This window comes from Leuciscus leuciscus (assembly GCF_965113295.1).
Source record: "Leuciscus leuciscus genome assembly, chromosome: 17".
Taxonomy (NCBI): domain Eukaryota; kingdom Metazoa; phylum Chordata; class Actinopteri; order Cypriniformes; family Leuciscidae; genus Leuciscus; species Leuciscus leuciscus.
This window is the reverse complement of record NC_138741.1, coordinates 20,458,045-20,474,882: the sequence shown is the minus strand read 5'-3', so window position 1 is coordinate 20,474,882 and position 16,838 is coordinate 20,458,045. Positions and strand designations below refer to the sequence as shown.

Below are 16,838 nucleotides of genomic sequence, written 5' to 3'. Positions count from 1 at the left end.
TTGATATTTTATCAAATGCAATAAAGTGACATTCATTAATAAGTGTTCAAATACACCAAGTCACAGCTTGTTCTGCACTGTAACGCCTGGTAACACTATTTTCTACTATCACACATGAGAGAAAAAACAAACCAATAAACTTATTTGACTTTGACTTACCATGTCAGTCTTCAATATACAAGTTCACCCTTAGGAATGTAATATTTCTATAGAGTGGAAAGGTGTGATCCTTACCAATTGTACTGTGTTATTATAGGGGCCAAAGCATGTTTAGTTAAATTAGATTTTGTGACAAAATGTTAGTTGATGCATCATGATTGTTTTGCTCTGCAAGCTGTTTTCATGGTTCTGATTTCAGTAATGATATGTGGAGCAAAGTTTAAAGAGAAGTTAGCATCAGTTTGAGGTACAACATGAAAAATTCAATTTCACACATTTCTAGAAAGAAAGATTGTATGTAGCCCACAAAAAAGAAAACTAATCATAGTCATCAGGGCATATACTCTGTCAAAACTACACATATGAATCCAGTTATATTTAGTTACATAAAGAGTGTATCATACCTCTGCAGACATTTTCAAATATGAGGATAAATAATCATAATGTCATGACTTATGAACATAGATACACATTACATGCATAATAATACATTCAACTATGATGTGGTGCACAAAATACATAGATTGAAAAAGATGGTCAAATAACTGTAAATAAAAAAAAAGAATACAGAAGGTTTGTAAAATCAAAGCGTTTATTTTTAAATCAGATTTTTGTAAGACATTTGAAACATTATGGTGGCATCATAGCTGCTAGTTTCTAAAAGAGAAGACCTCTAATAACCAAAGTGCTATTATAGTTACATTTAAATGGCTTCACTCGTTGTAAGAATTGTACATCAAAAATGTTGCTTAGGTGAAAACATAGTATATTAAACAAAATCAACCATTGGACCATGCCAGGCCCCTCCCACAGTTTGATTGACATGTAACAGGGAAGCAGAACCACACCCCATCATGACCTAGTTTCCTTATAAAGTCTTTCAGATCTCATTGCCATAGCCAAGTTCAGCACACTTAAGGATATTTCACACCATACACACCACAAGCTAAAAAAGACTTGAGCTCTATTGGAGGAAAACAAAACAAACAAACAAACAAAAAGTAATATCTAAAGAAAAATTATATATTATTAAAACCGATGCAGAACACTGCAACACATTGACTCTCTGGTCTAAAATATATCACACAATTTCAAAATTGGAAAAGATTTCTTGTAATACTTTAAATTAGAATGACCATCCAGTGTGTGTCATTTGTAATACATAAGCTATTAAATCTACAAGTAATAAAGGTCTAAAGACTTCCCATACATGTAAGGGTGACTCAGATGAAAAAGTTAAATATTCACCTAACCTGAAACAAATTGACAAAATGTTACTTCAAAACCTCAGCAATCAAAATGAAAAGAAAAAAATGAAGACATTCCTATCATGATAACAAACAGCCTTAAGACAAAGAGAGACCTCTACATTGTACAGCCAATACACATGATACAGTGATAGTTGAACAGAGATGCTGATAACTAGCATATACATTCTGAACACCTCATACTTGCAGCGCTCAGGCTAATATCAGCAGACACTCTCTTTCATACAAATGATAACAGACACTACACTGAACTCCTAAGGAAGCAATCTGGTTAGAGCTTTTCACACTTAACCGTTTCTACACGATGGACACCTGTAGGGTGACATTTTGGAATATAAAAGTCGAGACATGTTAGAGTTGTATGTGTACACAAGAAAAAGTCTTTTCTTATTTGTCTTTTTAAATACAGTGTTTTGCAAACTTAGAAAAAAGGTTCTTAAAATAAGGTGAACTGCATGCATCAAAATATTAGTCCTCTGTATGACTTCTTCACAGAATCTGATAAATTCCCATTTTGGGAATAGTTGAAATTCGCAGAGGATTTTAAGGAAATGTCCCCTGAAAACCGAACCAACTTTTCTCATATACAAACATACCTGCTATAATAATTAATTATACAAGAGCATGTGAAGTTTCACTGTCTTTAAAATGTCGAAAGCACTTATAAAGTGTATGTTTGCAGTGCTCTCGCCAAAACCTAACTACTAAATTTTATTTTATTTTTACATAATGTGATTTATGTACAGAAAAGTCCACCACATCATTTATTTTGTTTTATAAATTAAAAAAAAATTAAAACACAGGGATCCTCCTCCTGACGTCATGGGTCCACGGTAACGTGTAAGGCGAATGTAAGGTGTGGTTCAACAGCATCTATTGGTTTTTTCCCCCTAAAACACGAAAAAGAGCTTTTGTGCCATCTTTGGTCACAGGGAAATTTGTGTGAGTATACGGTTTGAAGTTTAAGGGGTATTTTGAATATACCCCTTCACTTATGCATCTGATATTCATGGCACACAAAACAGTTTCTGATTTCCTGATGGTCCAGGTCAGCATAGGTATTAACCAGCAAGAAAAATGAAGTGTAATCTCGTAGGTCCCCCAGAAACAGGAAGTAGAATTATATAGGACCCAACAGAGAGAGGAAGTAGAATTCGCCAGGACCCATCTCAGGAAGTAGAATTGATCAAGACCCCCTTGGAACAGGAAGTGTGTCAGCAGTGTGATGCATGCTCATGCGCAAGCGAATAGGCCAAAGTTCTGTCTCTTTGAAGACCATGCGTTTCAGAGTGGAAGCCATAGACGGTTTTTCAGGCCAAATGCCCCTTTTCATCTTTTGTGGCCCTGCCGCTCAGGAAACAGATCAAACATATACCTGCAAGCCTTGAGAGACACAAAAAAGACCATAAAAGAATAAAAGTAATTGTAAATTGGACCTCTAATTGTAATGTAACAGTTATATGGGGAATGATTTGACATACAGAACCATTCAAAAGTTTAGGGTTACTAAGATTTTTCATGTTTTTGAAAAGAAGTCTCATGCTCACCAAGGCTGTACTTGTTTCATCAAAACTTGTTAAAACAGTCAATAACTGTTTTCTATTTTAATATATTTTAAAATGTAATTTATTCCAGTGATGCAAATCTGAATTTTCAGCAGCTATTACTCCAGTCATCAGTGTCACATGATCCTTCAGAAAAAAAATACCCTACAGACAACCTTTGAACAGTAGTACCAGAGGTAGACTTAACCAATAAGCAAGGTGTGCTTAGAGCCACAGGGAATCATCTGATTTGGTGAAACATATTTGGCTAACACTCAAGTGCATGTTTGCGTTCTGGAGAGCGTGAAGTTTCTATTTACAATGTGTTTTTGCAGAGTTGCGCAATGTAGCCAATCACAGACATATCTGTTGATTTCTGATAGCAATGACAAATGAGAGGTGTTAGTCAGAATCCACTCACCACTCAAAACGGCAGTTTTTGTTTAGTGCTGAGTTCTAAACGCTCTTGAATCCTCTCATCATTATAATAAACAAAGTATAGACATGAGGTAAATAAAGCGATTCAGAATGCAGTGTAGAGAGCTTCATTGATTATAATGGAACTTGGTGAGATCGCAATGAAATGATGTTAGTGACAGACATTTAGTGATTCTAAGGGGTTAGCTCTTTGCGTGCTTTCTTGGCTATATATAAACAAAATGATTAAATGTTTAGTTTCAAATTATTAAAGTGTGTTAGTAAATAAAATGATTTAATTTACAACTAAAGCAAATAATAATATATTGTGTTGGGTATAGCCTACTACACACTATTCGTGCACGTGACAAGCTGATGGTCTCACAAAAGAGATCCTCACCTCAGAGAAAAAAGTATGCTTTTGAGGTTTATAGGCCATGTGTTTAGTGCCATGATTTTATTTGTCTTGATTTCTCAAAATGTGCTTTTCCCGTGTGCGTGGCCGCGAACTGCTGCGCGCTTGCATGAATGTACACAGGAATGCAGCGACTAAATATTTTCGCTTAATAATAGATTACATTTTCGGTTTGTTTTTCACCAAACACTACGATATGCCTTTAGAACACTTGGAATTCAGAGTGAGTTGCATGGGATTATTGTTTGAATCATTTTTTATTTTTTTTATTTTTTATTGTAGAAGGCCACATTCACTGCTATTAAATGGAGAAGTACAAGTATGATTTTTTGTGTGTAATTTATTCTTTTGTAATACAAAAAATAAGGTAATATGGCTTTAGAACAACATCAGGTTTACTAATAAATTGCTGAATTTTCAAAATCCTAAAGACAAGTTATTAAGGGGTAAATTTGCTTAGGGCCCTACATCACTAAGTCCACCCCTGAGTAGTACATGAGGCACAGAGAATAATTAATAATATAAATAAAAACAATAATAAGCACAGCTATTTGAAGTGTACCTGCCTATAGTGGTGAAGTCACATCTAAGAATGATGTTTTCTCTCTGAACGCTTTTCTTCCTTCTTCCTCGCCTTGGAAACGTCGCCCTGTTTACACATAAACAGAGAGAACAATCTGTATCAAAGAGATGGATAATTACTTCAACAAATCTTTTAGGAATAAATTATAGTTCAGAATCAATACAATCACCCTGAAAATAGCCAGACACCATCATTTGATAACAGTCTATCAGTAACAATTAACAGGAAGTTAATATTAAATAGACCAGTTCAGTTCATATTATTTGTTCCTGTAGGAAAGGCATAGTGTATAGAGCTGGAAGGAAGGCAAAAAATGGTTAAAAGGGAAGGAAAAGAAAGCCAAGACAAGTTGAAGGTTAGAAGAGATAAGGCTGAAGAAACATTTTCATCAGTTTCGGTATGAACAAAATTTTTTAAAATTTTTTTATTCTCAATAAACCCTCACACAAATTCACAGCAAATAATTTTGGTTAATTCTGGTCTCCAGTCTGTGTGGATATGAGGATTTCTGGTATCCAAATCTGTCTACTAGGCCAGTATCATACCAAAAACCTCATGTGCATTCATTATAGTTTTATTATTACAGCACATACACAACTATTCAAAAGTTTTGGGTCAGTAAGGTTTTTTTTTTTTTTTTTTTTTTTTAAAGAAATACATTTGTAATACTGTTATTCTGCAAGGATTCATTAAATTGATCAGAATTGGCAGTAAAGACATTTATAATGTTAGAAAAAACTGTAAATTCAACATTGGTGAGCATAAGAGACTTATCAAAAACATTTTAAAAAACCTTACTGAACCCACACTTTTGAAATGTATGAAATGCTTCTCGAGTACAGTTTTCTTCACTGTGTTAATGAATTTCCTATTTCATGAAATAGGGCATATAGTCATGTGAAAAAGAAAGTACAGCCTCTTTGAATTTTTGGTTTTACGTATCAGGACAATAAAAAATCATCTGGTTGTTAGCAGCTCTTAAAAATAGGTAAATACAACCTCAGATGAACAACAACACATGACAGGATATTACACTGTGTCATTTATTTAACAAAATTAGAGACAAAATGGAGAAGCTATGTGTGGAAAAACGAAGTACACCCTATGATTTAATAGCTTGTAGAGCCACCTATAGCAGCAAATCTGTATGACTATGACTTTTTCAGTCTCTCATCGTTGTGGAGGATTTTGGGCCCACTCTTCTTTACAACATTGCTTCAATTCATTGAGGTGGGCATTTGTGTATGCACAGCTCTCTTAAGGTCCTGCCACAGAAATTGAATCGGGTTGAGGACTGGACTTTGACTGGGCCGGTGCAGTCTGCCTTTTTCAGACATTCTGTTGTATATTTGCTGGTGTTCTTGGGATCATTGTCCTGTTGCAAGGCCTAATTTCGGCCAAGCTTTAGCTGTCGGACAGATTCTAGATTCAGACTCTAGAATACTTTGGTATACCGAGGAGTTCATGGTCGACTCAAAGATTGCAAGGTGCCCAGGTCCTGTGGGTGCAAAACAAGCCCAAATCATCACCCCTCCACCACTGTGCTTGACAGTTGGTATGAGGTGTTTGTGCTGATATGCTGGTTTTCACCGAACGTGATGCTGTGCATTATGGCCAAGCATCACTTTGGTCTCATCTGTCCAAAGGACATTGTTCCAAAAGTCTTGTGGTTTGTTCAGATGCAACTTTGCAAACCTAAGCCGTGCTGCCATGTTCTTTTTAGAGAGAAGTGGTTTTCTACTAGCAACCCTTCCAAACATGCCATACTTGTCCCGTATTTTCTAATTGAACTGCCATGAACTTTAACATTTTACATGCAAACTGAGGCTTGTAGAGTCTGAGATTTAAGTTGTAGTTTTTTTGCAGTTTCTGTAAACATTGCACGGTCTGGCCTTGGGGTGAATTTGCCGGGACGTCCACTGGAAGATTGGCAACTGTCTTGAATGTTCTCCGCTTGTTAATAATCTTCCTCGCTGTAGAATGATTCTCTAAGATCACTGCTGATGTCTTTCCACCCTGGCATTGTGTTAACACACACCTGAATGCTCTAGACCGGATGATAATTATGTCCTGATTTGTAAAAACAGAAAAGAGGGTGTACTTTCTTTTTCACATGACTGTATCTCTTTTAAAAAACAGACAGTATTGTTAACTTGCATCAAAGATATGAACCATGATATTAGGGAGTGGGACATTATCATGCTAGTGAGCATTTTATTGGCTAAAAAAAATTTCCCAAAAGAGATTTTAAATGTATTATAATATCAATATGCAAGTATCCGGAAAGAGAAAAACTCCACACAGACTGTGCAAACCTCAGCATGTGCAGCGAGGTGGGTGTGGATGTCAGGGACAAGGGTGGCAGGCTCTCCTTGTGACTCCATGCCACTCCCCAAGCCCTGGTTTTCAGGAGTGGGAGTGTCCACACGGCAAATCACCTTTCGAATGACCTACGGATGGGTATTAAAGGTCAGAGGTCATCATGAATACTTGGCATGGAAAAATAAAAGAATGTGAGGAAAAACAGGAAAGGATTGGTTAAGGTTATAGAGGAGTGAGCTGCAAGAAAAATGTATTATGTATGTCTTTTAGTATTTAATCTTTGTCTCACTGCCTCTAAATCCGCTCTGAAGAGGTAAAGCTTAAAAACTACAAACAACCTAAGGGAGTAAAATATGCCGCTAAATTAGAAATGGATAAGAAAGTAGGAGAAAAAATAAACAAAGGGAACAATGGAGATACTTTTCTAATGATGATGTTTCCATCTTCATCAATAAACTGTTCCTCTGACACTGACTCGCCAGGAATGTTCCGCGCCTCCTCTCCCTAAAGCAAGACAGCACTTAGTTCAATATGCAGACACATACCCGGGACACCTTCAAAAGCGGCACACCACACCTACAAGTATGTTTCCACACACCCAGAGCCATGTGAACCTGCAAGCAAAGCTGGAACTTTAAATAGGAGCCAACAAACCTTCATGCCCAGCATCACCACCAAAATCACACAAAGCATTAAAAGAAACATACTTTTGTATGTGCATATATCACGTGTATTTATCACACAAGCAAAAAGAAGATAAAATGTCGAAAAAGATGTGAACCCAAACCAAGCACCTGTAAGCACAAAGAAAAAGCAAACAACACACAGCAAGAATAAAGTGATGTAAAAATAAACATGCAATCAAAGATCAGATCACACTGAGTTTCTAACTGGACGAATCAGATTCACTCCACCAGCTACACCGAAATCAGACTCTGACCAAAATCGAATCTTAACCCGACCGTCCTGCAGTTTAGCAGGTGGATACCTTAAGAATGAGACGTCTACGAAACACTTTGGTGGTGACGGTACGCTCTTCATCCAGCCCAGACTCTGTTGATGAGCGCTGCTAATGGATGCATATAAAATACATCTTAATATGTGCTGTATTTGTGTGATTTCAGTTCTCTCATTTAATTAGTCTAAATTGTCATCAGTGTATTCTTTTTTCTGGAGCAAATACATGTATTAGAATGTGAAGGATTTCACACTTTCATTTAACACAAATTTGTATCTCATTCCACTGTAACAAAGTTTAGAGAGTCAGTTCATAACCGTTATCACAACTGAGGCAAAGGGAGCAGCAGTCTTAAACTGGCTGTAGCAGCATTATCTAATCAGCTAATATATGATTATCTCACCTGGACTTTGTGCTCAGCGATCAGAGCTCCTTCTTGCTTGCCTGCCCCTGTCTTCACACCACTGGCTGTTTCCTGAGACACTGAGCTGCGGGGCATGGCATTGGAGTGCTCACCATTTTGTCGAGGTTTGCCTGAATCACCTCTGGATGATGATGTCATTGAGTCGCTGGAGTTCTCCTGACTGCAAGAGGGTTGAAATGTAAAAATTTAGTAAGTTAGGAACAAATAACTTGAAATGATACTGGGTAAGAATTAATTAAAAACAAAACCAGAGTTTCCACTGCGTCATCCATCAAGATGGATTGACAAGTTCGCTACAAAAGACTATGACAGACGTTGGGACCAGTGGCGTAGCATCTGGGCATGCAGGGTATGCACGTGCAAATGGGCCCGGGCCGATAGGGGGCCCCCCCATGGGGAACTTTTAATTAAAACGAGGGAATTCATTTTTAATTCGTGGCCACAATAAATATATTTTTGTATGCATGTCATGTGCAGTAATTTCTTGTTCCTCTAAAATGTCTAATTTCTCTGTCATTTCTTCAGCATTATTATTTTATGCACCCCGTGGCTGCCGTAGAACTACTCCGTAATTTTTTATAGACGCTGCATCGCCGCGCCAAATTAAAAAAAGAAAACACTGTGTGAAAGGTTACTAGCGGCTAACTAATTGAACATTAAAGGATGGACAATTACAAACATAAAAGTGGGGCCTTAAAGAGGAAAGAGAGGGTGGAGAAGTTAGTCGCAAGCTCGCAACACAAAAACTATCCAAAATAGACCGTTTTTTGTGCCGACCTAGTGCGAATGACAACGATGTCGAAGGTGAGAGGGAAGTTTTGTCCACTAATATCAGCAGTTGCACATCTTTGGATGAGAACAACAATTCAGCTGACATATCCGATATACAAAGGGGCACAGAGGTTAGTGGAGATACAAAAAATGCCGTATCTGCCATACGCCATACATACTGCCATATGCCATACAATTTTATTTGGCATATGGGCCCGGGACTGACTTGACTTCCCACTGTTTGGGACAGAATTCTTGTAATGCACAGAAAAAAGCAATTACACAACATTTTATGATGAAAAGGCGCTCTTTGGTTTATAACTGTTATAACTAGTGTGCTCACTCACAGAATCAGACACTGCTGCTTTTTACACAACACCTTTCCCGTTATGAATTATAATACCGCTTAGTTCACTACTCCGCAGGGTTGGATTACGTTCTCACCTCAACCGAACCACCCCAGAGTTCATTTTCAATCGGGTCGAGACATTCTCGTTCAGGCGATCTCGGAGCGATTGTTTTAGTGGAGATCTGAGCGCAATTGCTTCAAATATGCTTAAACAAACAGAACTAAGGGAAAAAACACACCAGTTTCTGAAACAAACGCTCCAAACAGGCCAGGTGTGGAAAAACCCTTAGTCTCAATAGATGGTCTTTTTGGAAAAGTTACGGTATTATTTTCTAGTACTTCAAACACACTCAAAAGATCAAGTTTCAAATTTGATTTCTCAAGATATAATCCCTCTAAATGTGGGTTTATGTAAGCATAATAGTAACTGTGTAAAGTGAAGTACCTGTTGTCCTGTCTGTCCATGTAGTCTGACCCATGGCTCCGCCCTGAAGTGGGCGGCTCCGCATTAACATTCGATGTCTCAGTGAGCCAGCCTGTGGAGAGCGAGCACATCTCAGACTCAATTTGTTCAACACCTCTCACTACCTCTCTCACTTTCTCCTTAGCCATCTCCTCATTCACTTCCCTCTCCCTCTCTCTGACGTGGCCTCCTGACACCTCCAATCGCTCCTGTCTCTTCTCGGCTTCCTCCTCCTCCTCCTCCTCCTCTCCTCCTGAGCCAGATTCCCTCAGGACCTCTGCCCAGGGTCGCAAAGGGGATGAATCATGATCTTTGACCTCTTTCAGAGTCACTCTCTCCTGTCCCTTCATGTTAACATTTGTTTCTTCTAATGGTGATGGTAATAATGGTGATGAGGGACTCTTACACTCTTCTTTTCCCTTGTATGTTAGGTCAGTCTGTTCCACCGTAGGGGACGATTTCTGTTGGAAGTGAAAAGACTCTTTTTTCTCATTTCCTTCTCTCTGTTCCCTTTGTTGAGATTCCTGGTTCCCCTGTATATTGTGGTCCTGTTCGATCAGAGAGGGTTGGTCTGTTTTTGGGACAGACTGAAGTGGGGAGTTTAGAGGAGGTTCATCATTGTCTAGTGGAGAAAGCTCAGGGATAATGTGTGAGTCAGGGTCACATGTGACAGCTGCAGGTTGTGTTGTGCATTTGGGGTTGTCGGGAGGGAGCTGAGAGTGTGTGTGAGGATCAGGGGAGAGTATGTGTGTGTGTATTTCTGCAGATGTTTCAGAGAGAGTGTGAGGCTGGTTTACAGGTTCGGACAGGGGCAGGTCACAGGGTCTGGATGGGGTGATCCTGACAGACTCGTCCTCATTGTCCTGCACTAGCCCCCAGGAGGGGCAATAAGGGGGAGGATCAAAGGGCAGATCTAAGATTGCTTCGAGGTCATCAGAACTAGAGGGGCAGATAGGGGGTGTGGTGGGATAGGGGTTGGTAGTTGACTGCAGTTGAGCCAGGATGTTGTGGAAACCTGGGTGAGATGATACACAGATGGATGGACATGACAGGACACAATTACGATCACACACACACACACACAAACACACACACACACACACACACACACACGTACACATGCTTAAAGGAGAAGTATACCAACAATTATTTCCAGATTATTTCCTCAACCTCATGTTGTTTTGAAACTGCATTCTGTTCACTTTTTTTTTTTAAAGAATCTTGGTACAAATGTTATTTTTTCATACAATGATGGATTGAAACAACATGAGGAGGAGTAAATATTGACAATTTTCATTTTTTGGTGAACTATTTATTTAAATGTAGACAGACAACCACCTAAGCCCAAAACAGCAAATGCAGTTTTAGACAGAATTTCCCAGAGCTTCAGCAGACGCACAGGTCAACAAACACACAGTTAATATACAATGAAAATGAAACAGATTCAGATTTCCAAAAACAGAGGGCTTGTGATTGCATATACACTACCATTCAAAAGTCCCCTGAAAAAAGTGATTTCTGAAGGATCATGTGACACTAAAGACTGGAGTAATGAAGCGGAAAATTCATATTTGCCATCACAGGAATGAATTACATTTTAAAATATATAAAAATAGAAAACAGTTATTTTAAATTCTAATAATATTTCACATTACAGTCTTACTGTATTTTTGACCAAATACATGCAGCCTTGGTGAGCATAAGAGACTTTTGAACGGTATATACAGTGCTATGCATACGTTTAGACACCCATGCTAAAGTTGACTAAAAAGAGGTATTAAAAAATCATCTTTTGGAAATTTAACTTAATGCCTTAATTAAAAAAATTAGGAAAAATCCAACCTTTAAGGACATTCATTTTCTTTGTGAATGAATAATGTATCGTAAATAAATAAATGTTCTTCCTTAAAATACAGGGTGCATAAGTCTGGACACCCCTATGTTAAATTCCCATAGAGCAGTGGTTCTCAAAGTGTGGTACCGGCTCCGTCTAGTGGTACGCAGAGGAATCACTGAATTTCGCACGCAAGATCAAACCGGCGTGATCTTTTACTGTCTATTTTGTGATCAGTCTTGGCTGGTCCCTGGAGCGTACGATACGATTACACCGGTGTGAGTAGAACGGCCAGTGCATCCCGTGATCAACTGCTAAATTCAAATGTGCTTTCGCAGTTGGCTGGCGCTGAGCCACAGACGGACGCGCGCCACTCAGGCGCTGTCAAATATCACAATTATTCAGTGTTAAACCACATAATGTTAATTTTAGGTTTCAGACATTTAAATTCACATAACTATTAAAAAAAAAAATACATTTAGAATTTGTAAAATACACACTGATGTCTATGGAAGCGGAAATAATAATAATTCCCATTATAATTAGACGACACATTTGATTCATATCAAATTGTGTAAGTAACTTTAAAGTTAACTCTATTCTTTTCCCAGTTCACCGGCCACTTACTTTCATGTATTTTCATGGGAGAAGTGGATGAATTCACTTTCTGTAAATCCAACAGATCCGATTCTCTGAACAGTGGCACAAACTAACATGACGGCGCATATAGCTCAACTAACGCGATCGTTATAAAGGTGTTTAAACAACATAACACTTCCACTTGCATATATTTGACAATCGGAATATCAAATATTTCATGCCATAGCTAACAAATTTGTGAATATTTAGAATAAAAAAAATGAAATAAAAGCAGATCATTAGTCATTCAGCGCTATTGTGGCTGCGGTGTGTCACGTGACAAGCAATGACGCGTCACCATGGAAAAAATAAAGTGATCAGTTCTAAATAATGATCGCCTTGAAAAACTCACAGGGGTCAGCCAGAATATTTTAAATGTACGTTTAAAAATGTTAAATATCAATACACAGCCTTTTTACAAAAAATTTTATTAAGTACAGTACTTTTTTTTACTTCATATTTTAAGTACAGTAAGCTACAGTTTTTATTTCACTTTTAGGTGCAATACATTTGAATTGAATCATTATTCAAGTTTTTTATTTACCTGTATGCAAGCAGCACAGTGCAGTGTTAATGTTCAAACTGTGTTCTTACAATGTTTAAAGTGGCTGACAATAATAAATATTCTTATTAAAAATTAAGCTGCCTCATTTTTGAGCTGTGCATAACCGTAGCTGAATAGTTTGGCCACCTACGCTACTGTATTTTCATATTGGTCATTATGGTGGTACTTGGAGAGCCAAATATTTTCTGAGGTGGTACTTGGTGTAAAACGTTTGAGAACCACTGCCATAGAGGCAGGCAGATTTTTATTTTTAAAGGCCAGTTACTTCATGGATCCAGGATACTATGCATCCTGATAAAGTTCCCTTTGGAATTAAAATTGCCCCACATCATCACATAGCCTTCACCATACCTAGAAACTGGCATGGAGTACTTTCCATAAGATCATCTCTCAATGCAAATCAAACCAGCTATTAGGCTAACTGAAATAAAACCATGCCAATCTCTAGGTATGGTGAAGGCTATGTGATGATGTGGGGCTATTTTAATTCCAAAGGCCAAGGGAACTTTATCAGGATGCATAGTATCCTTGATCCATGAAGTAACTGGCCTTTAAAAATAAAAATCTGCCTGCCTCTATGGGAATTTAACATAGGGGTGTCCAGACTTATGCACCCTGTATTTTAAGGAAGAACATTTATTTATTTACGATACATTATTCATTCACAAAGAAAATTGGTGTCCTTAAAGGTTGGATTTTTCCAATTTTTTTTAATTAAGGCATTAAGTTCAATTTCCAAAAGATGATTTTTTATTCCTCTTTTTAGTCAACTTTAGCATGGGTGTCTAAACTTATGCATAGCACTGTATGTGTATATGTACGTGTGATCTCCCCATAGTAAAAGAGCTGTGTGTGTTCATCTTTAACTTTGACTTTAAAAAAAGTACAGCATTAGAGTTAATATTATAGTCTAGAATAAAAAAAAGTGGGTGTTACTTGTGCTAGTGGGACACCATTACATATGCTGCATAACTGCAAAGAAGCATAGTCTTAATTTCATAAGCCAAGTTTCCATCCAGTTTTTGCGCTATCGAAAAAAGTGAATATGCGTTAAAAAAAGCTGTCTGAATGTCCAGTCTTCAGTCTGTTTCCAATAAAATGGTGTGCGTAATGATGTAATCCCTAAAAAGATAAGTTTCGCTGTATTGCTAAAAAAATCTGCCCTTAGCTGTTTCCATATATAATTTCACATATATTGCAAATTATATTGTCTTTCGCATCCAAAATATTTGTAAAATGTAAGAAGTAATGAGACAACTGATATTCGTCAATTTACTACTTACCATTTTCACAAATAATAGGCCATTATTATTATTAGGAAACTATTATTATTACTATTATTAGGAAATAGCTTATCCATTTTACTGCCTTTGTGTGACAAAACCAATGGGTTTGGACACATGGCAGCTCATTTGTCCTGTATGCAGAGTTTTAAGGTACAGTGAAATGTTCAGTATTTGCATTTGTCATGTAGCTTAGGACAGCTTCTAACCATAACATTAAAACAGACTTACGATTTTATTAATCGTGATTCTATCTACTACCAAATGGAATCAATTCACAAATTTCTAAAATCTTTAAAAAAAAATTGTTTTTATGTTTGTTAAAGGGATAGTTCACTTTGAAATAAATTGTTGGTATGTTTTAGCTTACCTCAAGGGCATCCAAGATGTAGGTGTCTTTTTTTCCGCAGTAGTTTCAATTTTGATATTTTTAGGTCAAACCGTTCTTGTCTGTCAGTCATATAATGCAGGTCTATGGTCATTATCTCAAAACACAAGCACAGAGTCCAAATTAAAACAATTCCTCGTCATCCAAATTAAACAATTCCCCATCGTAAGTACACATTGATGGCCTAAAACACGAAACGAGCGGTTTGTGTGAGAAAACGAACAGTATTTATATCGTTTTTACCACTTATACGCAGCCATGTCGAAGTGATCTGATCTGACGTGTGCGCAGACTGGTGCATAGATATATGCACACTAGATGTCGCCTTTTCTACGGCAGTTCATTGGAACGAATGTCTTTAAGGCGACATCTAGTGTATATATCTATGCACCAGTCTGCGTACACGTCAGATCAGATCACTTCGACATGGCTGTGTATAAGAGGTAAAAACGATATAAATACTGTTCGTTTTCTCACACAAACCGCTCGTTTCGTGTCTTAGGCCATCAATGTGTACTTACGATGGGGAATTGTTTAATTTGGACGACGGGGAATTGTTTTAATTTGGACTCTGTGCTTGTGTTTTGAGATAATGACCATAGACCTGCATTATATGACTGACAGACAAGAACGGTTTGACCTAAAAATATCAAAATTGAAACTACTGCGGAAAAAAAGACACCTACATCTTGGATGCCCTTGAGGTAAGCTAAAACATACCAAAAATGTATTTCAAAGTGAACTATCCCTTTAATATCGTGATGTTGCCGGCACAAAGGTGGCGGGAGTCAACTGCGAGAGTAGTGCATCACCTGGACAGTTTAGAGTGTGCACAGGCTTGCAACGGGGGAAGCATTATAAATTAAGCTTACTTGACAACAACAATTCCTATATCAATATCAATATCTTAACAAGTAGAAAATAGCCTTAAATAATGTATAGTTACCTGCACACATCAAGCTTTTCTTGCGATCTTGCAGACTCTTATGTGTACAGGCATTTTTTACACACAAGAAACGTGTTCAACATGGACGCAAGCGGTTGCCGTGGTAACGAACAATACCTGCTTGTAAAAAGCGAATGAACAAATTCTGTATCTGATGTTAAATCACTAAATATTGACAATGCCACAGCACGCATTATACTTTCTAACTCCAAATGATAGGGCACTGATCGGAACCAGCTGATAATCACTTCCTTTGATTCAATACATCTATAAACTTGACGCACACATAAACCGATCCAATTTTAATGATGCAAAACATGCGTGCATGCTCATGCCGTGAGAGGCGAATATGAAAGGCTGAACGATAGCAGCGATGTCTCAGTTTCCACCAGGCTAGAGTAAAATAGTAATGTATAATTTAAACTACTTTATTGAATAACTCCCGACCAATCACCACTAACAGTAGCTGCTGTTCATTTTGCAAACTGCTGCTCTACTATTCTCTTTTAAACTTCTGGCATTTCCATCAGCTATATAGATAACCATTTTGAAGAAACCATTTTCAAAAAAAAAAAAAAAACTTGGATGGAAACCTGGCTATAGTCATAGTCAAGATGTGTGTTGCAACTCAATATGAGGAGGACTCAAAATCTGACTAAACAAAAATGAGGATAATTATGTCTCTTCAAATGAAAAGCTCAATAGTAGAGGAGTTGGGACAGAGGGATGGAGTGGTGAGGGGCGGTCCTGGGGGCACGCAGGGGCAGTGACAGCACGCACAAGGGGGTAATGGTGTGGGTGGTGGGGAGAAGGAGGCAAGACACGGGCAACGGGATGCACAGGGAGAGAAAGAGGGGAGAAGAGAATGGCAGGGTGAGAGAGAGAGACAAATTCTACGTGCGGAAATGGGAGATGAAAGACTGAGAGCAAGAGAAGGAGAGAGAGAAGAGAGAGAGAAAGAAGACTTGAGAGGAGCACATGGGAAGAGAGAACTGGATGATGAGTCTTGGGCCACATCAGGATAAAGTTGTATGTGTTGTGTGATGGAGCATTGGGAGTGTGGGGCGACCAAAAAAACAAAACAAAAAGAACATGCAAGTTAGAAAGACATGTGAATGACAAGAATGAACGGGGGGGCTGGGAGGGGAAAATGAGGGATTGTACTGGAGGATAGGAGAGGACATTTCATTTTGTAGCTGACAGAGGGGGGCATAGGAGATTGTCAGGAGGAGACGACTACGGAGAGAAGGATGATCTCCTTCTTTCTCTTCTTTTTCCCCTCTCTCTTTTTATCCCTTGCTCCAGGGCAGGGGAGGAGAGGAGAGAAGGATAGATGGAGGAGGAAGCAGATCGACAGCTAGAGAGGTAGAGGACAGCTGACTCTTTTAGCTGAGGCATGCGCTGTGGTCCAATATATAAAAAACAGCTGGTATATAACACTCTTACAAAGTAATATCAAAACAGCTTAATCAGGATACAGCTGATAACAACATGCATTTGGTTTAGAATT

At 38.1% G+C, this 16,838-nt stretch overlaps 1 protein-coding gene across 31 annotated transcripts in view; it reads right to left on the bottom strand.

Moving 5' to 3' along the window:
- Positions 1 to 732: 732 nt before the first annotated feature.
- Positions 733 to 16,838, bottom strand: part of ank3a (ankyrin 3a) — a 122,725-nt gene continuing 106,619 nt past the window's right edge. For 24 of the 31 annotated variants that reach the window (XM_082144042.1, XM_082144048.1, XM_082144046.1 and 21 more), the window contains 7 exons: positions 9,656 to 10,688; positions 8,070 to 8,250; positions 7,697 to 7,777; positions 7,129 to 7,212; positions 6,702 to 6,836; positions 4,366 to 4,452; positions 733 to 2,810 (listed from right to left, as the gene is read on the bottom strand). In XM_082144042.1, coding sequence (XP_082000168.1) covers positions 4,390 to 4,452; positions 6,702 to 6,836; positions 7,129 to 7,212; positions 7,697 to 7,777; positions 8,070 to 8,250; positions 9,656 to 10,688 — 1,577 coding nt within the window. In that variant the 3' untranslated portion in view covers positions 733 to 2,810; positions 4,366 to 4,389. The remainder of the gene's footprint in view (positions 2,811 to 4,365; positions 4,453 to 6,701; positions 6,837 to 7,128; positions 7,213 to 7,696; positions 7,778 to 8,069; positions 8,251 to 9,655; positions 10,689 to 16,838) is intronic. The other 7 variants (XM_082144057.1, XM_082144058.1, XM_082144052.1 and 4 more) reach the window with 6 other exon arrangements.